We start from the raw sequence: 13105 nt of genomic DNA, 5'->3' as shown, positions 1-13105 counted from the left end.
AAGATAAAGTGTAGATTTAACTAATTTCAAAAGCTAATGAAGAACAATTTAAGGCTGCTGCTCACAAAGCATAAGGATCCTTAAAAGCTGTGCCACTCATGGCCATGCCTTTTCAACAAAACAAATGCCCGCGTTTAATAGGGCTATGGCACTTGTGTCATTGCCAAGCTTTAATATAATACTTGGCTTTGTCTTTGGTTACCATTTTTGTACAGACAGGCATTGCAAACACACAAACAGCTCTCAGTCTTCCTCTCAGCTTTCTACAGGAAAGGACTACTTCAAATACTGCCACTGTACCAACATGGATACAGGGAAGAAATACAGCGAGGGCTCCCTTCTTCCCACCTTCCCCAGTCATCCAGCTCAGCTTGCAAACAGAAAGGAGTTCGAGCCTCCTCCCTCCCCACTTTGCAGTGCTCCAGCAGCAGCAAGTAGGCAGAAATCCAGCTTATCAAGATAGCTGGGGATTCCCCCAGCATTAGGGGATCACGATGAGCCACTTTAGAACCACTTTTTTCTCCCAGCTTTGGCATAAGTTTTAACCATGGTGAGGGGCAGTATCTGAAAAGTAGCTGTACTCCAGCAATCCCAATCTGCTATAGCAGCACCTCCTGACTTTCAAAATGCAATCTAGAGAAGCAGCACTGTTTATGACAGCTTTGCTTCAGTCTGCTTTTCTTAAAGAAACAAACTTCAGATGTTCAGGCTGTCTGTAATTCCTCCCATCACATCAATGAAATTGGCTAATAGATTTTGAAGTTTGAAGTCTCAAAGATTCTCTGTTTCATGCTGAATGCCTGGAGAAAAAAAGATATAAAAGATTGCTCCCACAAAGGAAATACTGACTGGAATTTAATCCTTAATCTAGTCCAGGAGAAAGCAAAAAGATGGACAGCTAGCAGAGCAAAATCCAAATCAGCCACAAACAGTTCTCATCTAGCCCAAGAGAGAGGAGACTTGAAAGAGATCAGGAGGATGAGGGAACACAACATACAAAACTGGAGTGAACAGCTTTCCTTAGTTTCACAGAGTACCAAACATATTACAGTTTAGCTGTATGGGATAACACAGAATCACAGAATAGCTGAGGTTGAGAGGGATCTCTGGAGATCATCAAATCCAACCCGCTTGGTCACAGCAGAAACAGCTGAAGCAGGCTGTGCCCAGTAAGGGTTTTAATATCTCCAAGGATGGAGATCCCCCAACTTCTCTGGGCAACCTGTGACAGGCTCAGCCACCCTCCCAGTTTCTTCTGTGGAAACAGAGAAGTTTCTTACAGTGTTGAGATGGAATTTCTAAACACAAAAAGACCTACCTGAGATCAGTGCCTTACCATGAAAGGGATTATATGCATGTAATGTAACAAATTATTTTTCCTATCAGTTCACAACCTAGAAAAGACGGATGAAAGGTAGAAATCATACATAACAAAAAGATGAGAAAATAATTTTCCAAGGGCACACCATGTATTAGTATTAATTTTCCAAAGATGATACATTTTCTCCCATTATATGGGAGAAAAATCCAGAATTCACTTATTTTTTCATTCCACCATGACCATATAATTTGAAAAGGCTTTAAAAACAATTTATGTTTCTTTAGAAGAGCCTCTATAGAGGCCATGTGTCTGTTTTGAGTATCTCTAGCAGCTCTTCTAGCAGTAATCATCAACCTTCTTATATAGGACTGAAATGATTTAGGAGTTCAGTCTTGGAACACCAAAGTTTTTCTCAGAATTCTCTCCTAAGGCCTTCATTAATTTGCTTGAGGAGTCTGAAGCTGTAGGAAAACAAATACCCGTCAAGCATCCTCTAGATTAGGAACTAGCTTCTAGTTTGAAGAGGCAAGGCAACTGAAGTAAAATCAGAGATGACCAGAACTGTAAGAGGAGAACTGAGCTCAATCCTTTTGGATTTGCTACCTGTTGGCAGCAGATCACCTGGACGTGACAGCCTAACTACCCACCGCTTACAACCTGAAGTTAACATACCTTTGGAATAGAACACTGGGAGAGATGAAGAGATTCCAGGAAGGTAAAAGTCTGAGCCAAATCCATTCCTTAAATGTAGGGACAAGTCATAGGTATTAAGAGAAATACAAACAGTCACTCAATGAAACTTACCCTGGGCAAGTGGCAGGTAAGATGAGTAACTCAATCCCCAGCTGGCACTGAGTCAGCACAGGGCATGAGAAATTCTGAGACATGTCGCACAGTGCATACAGTGCATATCACTCCACAAGGACCTGGAACTTGAAATCATTTTTTCCTACTAGTGCTTTAATTCAAATGCAATAAAATGGTAGTCTTAGCATAGTCATAATAGCCTAGCTTAGCATTTAGCAGAGAAGGATGTTGCTTAAAAAAAAAAAAAAAAAAAAGGAAATTATACATAAGCCTATGTTTAGATGCAAGCATGTTATGGCTCTTTCTCAGCAACTATATTGTCATAGGGCTGACAAACCAACATCATGAAGTGGGGCTATAGGTACCTCATCTAGTACCAGCCCAGATAAGCACTTACTTTTCCAAGGAGAGCATATGAGCAGAAATTCATCATCTACATTGTTAGCCACACATAGGAAAGAAAGAGTCAAAGAAGAGAAAGAGCTAAGGAATTCCACCACCAACATCTGCTGGGTCGGAATGAAGACCCGGCACACTCACATGCAGTGAAAGACCAGTGCTCAACCTTTGGCAGACAAATTTGTAGGTCCAAGGGCAGCCTTCAGAGAGAAAACTAATAAATTTTTGGTCCAGAACAGTTTACTTCTCCCAGAAACCAGCTCCACTATTTTGTTCCAGTCAATAGTGCTTTTAATATCTAAATGACAGGGCACTCAGCTTATGCTACATAAGGCTGAATACACAGATGAATGATGCTGCAAAAGTAGGGCTTGTTAATACATATGTAATGCAGACATTATTTAAAAAATATATACCAGGTATCACAATTTTTTTTCCTCCCACATTAAACATATACTGCAAAAGACAGCAAATCAAAATTGCAATAGCCTGAGGATATGAAGAGAGTATGTTGTTTGCTAAGCAGACGAAGGCAGCCAGAAGAGCACTTACTAAATGAATGCCTGAAAACAGTTTTCCATCAACCTTTTTTTCAAAACAAAAATAAAAAAGTTAAGTACTTCACTAGAAATATTATCATGTCTATACCATGCCCACATAGTGTTGCAACATTTTAAGTATATATATATACACACACACAGAGCATTTGCACACCCTAAGCCACTTGATTCTCATTTCCCTCAACACCCTCCAACCCCAGCATCAACCCATTTACTCTCATTTGATGTTACAAATCTCGAGCAAAGTTTTTACCAGCAATAACCTCCATTTGCCAGTTACCAGAAAGCTATACTTTTTTTTTTCCCAAAAAAATCCTTAATTGCCAAATCACTCATTATCAATAGCTAAACATTAGCTACGAAAACCTAGAAGAGCCTTTTAGCAGTGGTAAGCTACAAAAGCAAGTATCCCTTCCAGTCTAACCTCACCCCTTGTATCACTGCAAATGAAAAATATTTCTTTAAGCAAGGAATTGAACAATATTTTTTTTTCTTATGTATGCAGTAATATTTATGCAAGGAAGCCAACAGAACAAATAGCAAAAGTTAAACACAGAAACAGACTGGCACAGAAAATTCAGCTATTAGGACTCTTTCATAGAGTAATTTAGAGCAGCTTTAGGGCTACTTCAATTTATGCCAGTTGACTATGATCTCCATGGCCTTCAGGAAATAATTAAATAAATTTCTCAAAATATAACTGTAAGAGCTGACAACTCAAGATAAATATTCTGCTCTACCCAATCCAGTGCTGAGTACATCAGCTGCTTCCATCTGCCTGAAGGTTACTCTGAACTACTACAAAGACTGTCCCATTTGGAAGAGAATGTATCTGGATTTATTTTTTTAAACACCAACATTTACCATTTTGATCCATCTTGTTCTTTATTCTCAAAGCCTTCCAATCAGAACTTAATATAAACATTTCAGCCAAACCCTTTCTAAATATATCTTGCTTCCTCTGTCCATGTCCTTGGCAATATTTTCTGTTGTTGATACACACTTCCATTTATTAGCCCATAAAAACTGTATCCCAAGGTCATGGTGAAATAAACAGTATATTCCCGCTTGTACAGTCCACAGGACAACAGAGATCTCCTAGGCATCCGTGTCACAAATGATGACTTTATGAAAAAAATGCTTGCAGCAACATCAACAGTGTGTAATACACTTATGAAAGGAACCAATATAATTTCCTCTGTTCCACCTAAATTTCATTTAAACCTAATTTCTAAGAACTCTGACTTAAAGAAATCTTAGGAGTAGATTGTTTGCTTGAATTTTATTAGCAATAGTTCTAATATGCAAACATAGACACCTTTGCCTATTTATCAGGGGTTTGATGAACTTCCTAATGAAGTCAGCTCAGCTTGGCCAACTGACTTCACAGAGGCAGTTCATAGTAGCTCAGCATCTGAAAAAGAGCATTCCTTGAGCATCCATTTGTGTGCCTGCCTTGACTCCACTGCTCTGGAAATCTACATCCAGGCTTCCATCTCTTCTCACACTGACTGTTTTCCTCAGGTCATAATAGGTAGTCCACGCAATATCTCTTACCTCAGAAGGCATTCATTCCAAATCTCCCATTTCATTTCAAACTCTGTTTGAAAGCTAGATTTCTTTCACCACCTACATTTATTCTGTATTACCTACCTCCTAATTTTGAGGGCGACATCAATATTTATTACCACCATTGCAATTATTGTTTAACTCTATAAAGCATATAACATTAAAATTTACTCCATATGTTGCATTTTATGGAGTCTTACAGCATACTGAAAAATATGGTAGTGTTGGAGAATCCAAAACATTCACTGGCTGTTCTGCTGCAATTTATAAAAACTACTGTAAAGACATTTTAAAGAATATTATGTTCGTTCTTGTTATGGAGTCACAGGCTTTCTCAAGATCAGAAAGAATTCCCCTCTCAACAAAGTTTACCTCTGAATATTTTTGATTTCTCCAGCCTTTCTTACCATTCCAATATAGCCCTTCCCACTGTAGTGGTGCTGACAGAGAGTAGAAAGAAAAACATTAGAACAGGGCAAAAACTCTGAGAAATCACTGCTTCCATAGTTCCTGCCGATGTCTGGAATGTAGGTATATAAATAGTCATAAAGTCATACTCATTTGATAGCATATCTGAATTCTAACAACTCTTTGGTGAGAAGGCTTACTGTGTTTTACAAAGAAAAACAAACAACCAAAGCCTACTCCCATTTCATCAAGTCCATAATGGCTACTTTAACTGGGATAAAGACTGATGGCATGCCTCCACAGAGTTCATAGAAGGAGGAAGGCTAAAAGTCCATTTTCACTGTAGTTGGCAAGAAGGAGATTACAGGGGAAAAAAAAAAAAAAGTGGAAGTCTTAAAAGGGAAGTCTGGACTTGTAAGTCCAGGCAGAAGGCACAACGCTCAAGGTAATACTAGTTTACCTCTGTCGCAAATGCAGGCACATGGCACTTGACCAGAGGTAACTCAAATTAAGAGCAACTACATCTCCCCAAACTCATAATCATTCCTGGAAAGTCCATTAAGTCTAACTCACTATGATCTAATCCTCCTGGCAAAATTTCACTAGAAGTTTTTTCTTAAGACCTCTAATGCCCATAGTATTGCTTGCAATACTGGATTTCTATTATTATTAATTAACCGTTTAAGTCCTCACAGATTATCACTGCAAAGGATGCAGACTCACTGTTTTGAAAGCAACTCTCATATGGAAAATAAATACATGAAAACATATATAGAATATATATATTTTAAAAAAGGTGATGACTTATGATTTACACCTCGATAACTATATATTCATCCAGACAGCTAAACTGAATAAAAGCTGTACCCGTTCAGAATTGTCTCTAGATCCAACACAGTGGCACAAAATATACTATAGCACAATGGATAAAAAAGACAGACTTTGTTTAGCCCACTTACCTAAAGGAACCAGGCTTCTGAGATCGCATTATCTACCCAACACTCCTCCAATAGATTTGAAGCTTTCAATTTCAACCAAGTATGACACAGAAAGAATTAACAAATTTCAGTTTCTGACGGTGTCATGGAAACAGGTGGTTAAAGCTGTAAAGAAACATCCTGTTCAAGCCCTTGCTGAATCAAAGGCTATTAAATTTGCTAAGACTCAAATGTAATGATCTCTCTTCTTATATAACCGAATAGCAGATTGCTCAATGCTTTACTGATGGCTCATACAGATAACACATTATATAAAGGAATAGCTGAAAGTTACATGGTATCCAAGTCAGAAAAGGTATCCCTACACTTTTTGCAAAGGTCGAAGTGCCATGAGTTTCCAGCAGGATTCTTTGTTATTGAATGCAGGACTGAGCTTAAAATAGAATGAAAGGAACAAGACAAAATGGATCAGCAACATCGAGATAATCTTGGTTAAAAAAACTACAGTGAATAGGGTAACAACCACTTCAAGGCGGTCTCTTATTACTTGTAGACAGCCCAGTGTTTTGGAAATCTCAACCAGACATTGATTTGGTGCTATAGCAAACAATGACGCTGAAGTCCATAAAGCAATTGACAAATGAAAATACAAGAAAACCCTCTGAAATGCTGCAGCCTTCACGTGAAATAGTACTTCAGTTCCTCATCTTTGACTCTAGTGAATATTTATTAATGACTGCAATCTGAATTACTATTAAGAATTTCAAGGGTGAAATAGGGGTTAATGAGGCCAGGAAAAACACATGAGCAAAAATATTTGTGGAATAAAAATAATTAAATAAGGAGAGAGGAATACAAAAGAAGCTGATTTCACACAAAATTAGCAGCAAATGGAAAACAGTCTGTCTGAGCTAAGAAAACTAAAACAGTACTTCATGTTTAGGTATGATTGGGGTCTCTTAAGGCACACTGTTTCCACGTGTGTTATCGTAACATGACACACATCTTTTTCCTCATTACTGTTAATTACAATGGAAACCTCCTATAATTAACTGTAGTAGAATGTAATTCAATGAAACTTACATAAACCAACCTTTCCCCACACACTCATGTATATAGTAGTAATCTTTTGCACTGAGATTTCTGTAAAATAAAATGTTTTGAGTATAATAATTCAAATTATACTGCTGCTTCTATTCCTGTAAAACCATACAAATAGAGATTCCATGACCTATTCGTCAAGCTGCAACAAAACAAGGGAAATGCTCAGAATTCATGCTATTACAAAAGCAAACAGGCAACAGAAAAACCATCTCACTAGAAAACACAAATAATGTTAAATTCTTATGCTACATTAATGAAAATAATTCTCTATTATTCCCCCTCTCAGAAAAGGTGTAAGCACAAGCATCTTTCAGCTCTGCCCCATGCAGCCCTTTTGGGACTTCTCTGACTAAGAGGCCCTAATCCTCTATTTGTGGTATCAATCACCCTCAGCAAGCTCAAAACACCAGCTCAGAAGGCTGCTGAGGACAAATTTTGCATACCCTATTTTGAATCCTACTCAATGCTTTCAGCACCGTCTGCTACCATAAATCTGAACTAAAGGCTTTTCCACGCGGGTTTTGCCCACCCACAGACAGATGTGACCAGGTTCCACTGACAGCACAGTCACAGCATCTGGACCTCTCTGCAGGGCCCGGTAGGCTGCTGGTGGTGAATGCTTTTTTCAGCAGTTAAGAAGGTAATCCGTGAGAACGTCATGGAGAGTGAGCTAAGGGAGAGTTCTACTTACCATCAGGTTCCCCTTCCACAGTGCCCTTTCTAAGGCTACCCTGAACTGTGAACCCAGGCTCTTCCCCAAGACCCTCTTTGGATCTCAGCAAAAGCAGGTTAGAGTGATTAACAGATTTGTGCATCAATGTATCCGGGAGCAAAGCTAAAGCTGCATAACTTAAATAGTCAGAATTTTACTCAAAATAAAAATGACAACTATGAAGATCACTGTAAAATGAATAGGAAATTGCAACACAACTTAAGCTTCCTTTCCATTCATTTTGCAGGATTTTTCTCTCTTCCCTACCTCCCTGGAAATATATCCATACACATGCCAAGCTATTACCTCCTAATCTTCCAGGCTTAAAATTCAAGCTCTAAAGGAATAATTACAGCCACTATTTTCAGACTTACGCCACTGCAACCCAAATTCAAAGTTACCCACCATGACAACACAGTATGGCAAATCAGGCCCTCACACTGCGCTTGTTGTCCTCCCCCTAAAACACTGCAGGTTGCCTGCTCACCCTCCAAAACAAGCAGGATGAAGACTAGCTACTACCACACACTGTTCATACCATTCTGCATGCTCCCAAATGTGATTAGCACAGAAAATGCGAGAAGACCAGAAGGCTTCTTTCCATATTTAGCCACGTATGTTTAACACCAAGCTAGATTTCACCTCAGTGCATTACTCTGTTGATCAAGGGCGGGTATAGCAAGGAAGACATAGGCTGACATCAGCTACTTTTAAGCTTTCTCTCCCCCCCCAAGCTTCTCTGACACCGTGCATTGTACATTTATGTGCTCTCATGTGTGCAGGCAGCACAGACTTATTTATAAAGATCAGTTATATGGTAAAACTGCAAAAGGAAACTTTCACCCTTGTCCAGCTGGTTGAATAACTGCAGAGGCCAACAGCAGCCTCTAATTATATGCTCTCCTTCTCCCTCCACCCCCACATCTCTAATCACTTAGGAGGAAGATAGGAAGATTAGCAGAGAGGAAAAAAATAACCAAAGCTGCAGATAACCCTTTAGGACCACAACGTCAGGCTGTAATATTTGGAGCAAAAGGTTAATGCAGTTGTATTTTCAGGAATCTTAGACAATTGTATTTTATAGGAAAGGGAGGGGTGCTGAGAAGGTGAGAGAGAAAAGGAAATGGTGATGAAGACAAAAATGAATTTGTCATCCACAGCTGGCTCTTTGATCACCTGGAGTATCCAGGAAAAAGATTACCAGCAGAAATAGGTCAGTTTTATTACCAATACACTGCAATTTTTTGGTGGAGTATTTTTATTACCATCATCAGAGCAGATTTCAGTAAGAATATAGCTGCCCAAGTAAGGGCTTATTGAGCTGTGCAAAGAATAAAGGTTGTAACCAAACCACTGCCAGAAAGCTACCTTTAGCAGCTGATACACTGAAAAGATTTGAAAAAAACAAAAACAAAAATATAAATAAAAGTCACTTTCACTGGAAGACAATGTCATCTTCATCCCTGTCTCCGAACGGTTGCTATGGGGTTGTGAAGAGGAGGGGAAGGATGGGGGGAGTTATAATCAATCATCTCAGAAGAGCATTGCTTCTTACAGAGAAAGATCTGGATTTTGACTGTGTCCCTAAGAAAATTGCGGACTGCAGAGCTGCTGCCACGCAGGGCAATGAGGAAGCAGGCAGAGCAGAGGCAGCAGCTGGGGATGGAAACGCCTATTAAATCCTTTAGACAACAGATGGGCAAAGCTCGGCTGGGTTAAAAAAAAAAAAAAAAAAAAAAAAAGAAAAGAAAAACCACCACACTACAATGCATCATGTTTTATTGTCCCACCATAATGAACAACACTTAATACCCACATGCCCAAAGAAGCCCCCTATGGCTGATTTCCCTTTTCCCTAAATTATCATCTGAAGTCTCAATCCACTTTTTGGGGTCTCCCAACCCAATGAAATTGCCAGATCCCATCGCTTATTGCACCTGTTACTAGAAAAAAGCACACCAAAACCACCAAAAAAAAAAAAACAAAAAACAACAGTAAAGACATTCTGGCATTTTTTAAAGGTTTTCGTTTCAATTAAAGCTCCCCTGCCCTTGAAGTGAATATGCTATCTAAGCAAGCAACAGCAAGTCTAGATCTTGAACGCATTTAGGGGATCTAATTATGTCATGTAGGGCAGAAGCACCTGCTCTCTGCTAATTCCCTCCACTGTTTCCTCTTTTTAATATTTCTTACCATTGTTCCATTCAGGAAAATCTGCTGGGGGCGAGTTTCATAAACAAGCTTTAAGAGAAATAATTAAATAAACTCCCCTCCCCCCCCATCCCTCCCACAAAAACACAGGGTAACCAGAATGAATCCTGCTACCGATCCTCTATTTTTCCTTTTATTGCAGATGCTCCCCACAAAAAACACCAGCTCATCCATCCATATTTGCTTAATGCCCATAGCAGTCAGTGCCACATACATACTGTACATATTTCCCACCACCACCACCACCAACTGCACCTTAAGGACTACACCCTTTTCAATCATGATGTCATGAAATACTGCTGGTGACTCCCCCACTACCACCACCACCACCTCCTTGGTACTACAGGCTGTGAACCTTTCATTTCAATATAATTTGATTAAAAAGAAAAGACTCCTAAGTAGGGCAGTGAAGAAATTGATGCGAAATCCAGCAACAGCAGACCATCTATTTTTTCCTCTGCATGCACTCTTGCTGTCATCAGAACAACACCCATTAGCAGGAGTAATGAACATAAAGCATCCTGGGCTTTTCTTTGGTTTTTCAAAAATAAAAAATAGGAAAAAAAAATAAAACTAAAAAAATAATATTCATAAAGGATTTTTGCTTCTATTTTCTCCACTAAAACACCAAATGGGAAAACCTAAACCCTCATATAACCCATCCCCAACATCTCACTGGCTGCTACAGCACCTTCCCCCTAGTGCGGGTGCTGCTGCAAAAGAACCAACCTGTCTGTCCTTTTCCTAGGGTTTTCTCCAAACGATAGGGTCCAACATATTGTGCATGTTGAGCTCCGCTGCCTTCTTTCCCTGTTGATGTCATTTCTACCTGGATCTGTAATTCTGCAATGTGTATGTGTTGATGAGCTGGAATTTCTCTCTCTGCAGTTCTTTAAATTCCCACTTTGCAGCTGTGCAAGCAAAGCACTCTCTCTTTGCTTTAGTCCACTTGGTCGCAGATTTTTCTCTTCCTCCTCTTTCTTTTCTTTCTCTCTCACGTGTGTGTTCTCTCGCAGGGTCTGTCTGGGACGCTGATGGACGAAGGAGTTATTTTACCGTTCAAAGAGGGGGATCTACGATCCAAGCCCAAGGAGCATGATGCTGGTGATCTGAGCTCCGCACGCCTTGTTCTCTCTAGGAGCTGTTCAAGGGAGAGCCAGAGCTAGAGCAGCGGAAGAGCCGGGGCCCGCAGCTCTGACTGACATGAAAAGCAGCCAATCTCTCGTCTCCCACCTCCTTCTCCCCTCCTCCTTCCACTATCTTTTCTTTACCATCAGCAGCAGTTACTGCTTCTGCCTGCTACAGAGCATCATAATCAATGCTAAGAGCAAACACCTAAGTTTATCAGGCTATTGATAATGCACAATTAAATATAATTAAAGAGTTTTTATTATTTTAAATCCCAGGCATACACATTTTTTTTTGAATTATATTCCACCATACAGCTGTACTTCCACAGCACTGAATAAAGGCTGAGACTGTGGCAGGAAATAGGAAAGAAAAAAAATCTACTTTGGAAAATGAGCATGAGAAATTCATTAATTCTGTTTGATTCTGCATCTTCCATAGGTTTTACCCTTTAAAGAAAGCATTTGGGGGAAAACAAAAAGAAAAAATGATGGGGAAAAACAGGGCCAATCCTGTAGCTAGTGAACTCTGTGACAGACTTGCTTTTGAATTTGATGAGAGCAAATAGACTTCAGGACCTTAGATGAAGAGACCAAAAATGGCATGGCCGCTATCTTCATTAGAAGCGCATCAGAAAATCCAAGTATTAAATGAGAATAGGAAATGATTGTCAGGTGCACAGGTGGTGCCTTCACAGTCTCCATACTAGCAGTGTAAGGAAGCCTACATTGTCCCTGTTGAAATACTTACACAGGTCTTTAACCCTGAGAGCTAAAAGTGCTTGTTGAATGAATAAATAAATAAATAAATAAATAAATAAATAAATAAAGTATATGCTGCAAGATAGGCACAAGCCTACGTTGTGGACTCAGGACCATACAATTTCAGACTCCATGGCTACCAAACTGTAACCAATATGACACCATTTGTACCTTCTTGTTCCATTTGTGCCTTCTCTGCTCCACTCCAGGCAGACATCTGGTCAAGATATCCTTATTGAATCACAACTGAGACACAACACACTGCAAGGATTCTTTCGTCACAGCGGAAAGCCATGACAAGCCTGTAAAAGAAAGGAAAAGTAAAGCGATGACAAAAATAAATAAATAAATAAAAATGCGGGGGAGGGGGGGTATCCTTTACCTGAAATAGTCTTTTCTTTCAATAAGCAACATATGATTTATTTTTTTTTTGAAAGAGGGAAAAATATTCTTTAAATGCTTAAATCTACATAGAACACCTTCTAATGGAAATTGGAAGAACACTAGAAATTGGCTCTGGAGCAGTAACACAGGCAGCACAACTCCACACAACAGGTTGCAGAGTAACAAGAAGAGGAGGTGTGAGGAAACCAGGCCAGCAGACTGAAACCTTAAACCAGTTCCAAGGTGTCCTCCTGTTTCCCTGAAGAAATAACCCCCTCCAGTTTTGACTTTCCTCAGCTTTGTGCTTTATGGTTCATCTTTAATTACTTGCAAAGCGTGCTGTTACAGCTACCTGCTGGTAAAACCCCGGGGTGGTGCACCCCAAGCTGCCCCTATTTCTCCGCACCCCCCAGGCCTCACCTGTCTGTCTGTCAGCTAATGGCTGCTGCTCTGCTGAGAGGCTTGACTCTACCGTTCACCTACAGCAACCTCCAGCCCCCATGGGGGGGCTTACCTCCCCTACGACCTCACTTTTACTAACCTAGAAATCGTCATTTCTCCAATCTTTGATTAAATATTGCTCGTTCTCCACTTAACACAACCCCAGAAGCTGCTCCGCCCTCACACTCCCGCCCTCTTTCTCCCCTCAGAGCCCCTGCACAATGCCTCACCCACCTGAGCTGTCCATCCCTCACTGAGGAGGGAAGAAAAAGCATTCGGGGAAAACCCTGCTGACACTGAGGTGACATTTCCCCTCATCCTGCTCGCCTTCCCTCTGTGCTACACCCTAGGGAGCAGGAAAG

The 13105-nt window shown here is 40.1% G+C and overlaps 1 protein-coding gene across 1 annotated transcript in view; it reads right to left on the bottom strand.

The window, feature by feature from the left end:
* BRSK2 (BR serine/threonine kinase 2) overlaps positions 1-12862 on the bottom strand; it is a 302139-nt gene extending 289277 nt beyond the window's left edge. Inside the window, exons 1-3 of the mRNA XM_068683402.1 lie at positions 12301-12862; positions 12090-12220; positions 10759-11170 (exon numbers count right to left, since the gene is read on the bottom strand). Of these exons, the coding sequence (XP_068539503.1) occupies positions 10759-10852 (94 nt within the window). The 5' untranslated portion in view covers positions 10853-11170; positions 12090-12220; positions 12301-12862. The remainder of the gene's footprint in view (positions 1-10758; positions 11171-12089; positions 12221-12300) is intronic.
* Positions 12863-13105: the final 243 nt, after the last annotated feature.

This window comes from Anas acuta, chromosome 5 (assembly GCF_963932015.1).
Source record: "Anas acuta chromosome 5, bAnaAcu1.1, whole genome shotgun sequence".
Taxonomy (NCBI): Eukaryota; Metazoa; Chordata; class Aves; order Anseriformes; family Anatidae; genus Anas; species Anas acuta.
Note: the sequence above shows the minus strand (reverse complement) of the source record. Positions and strands in the feature narration are given on the sequence as shown.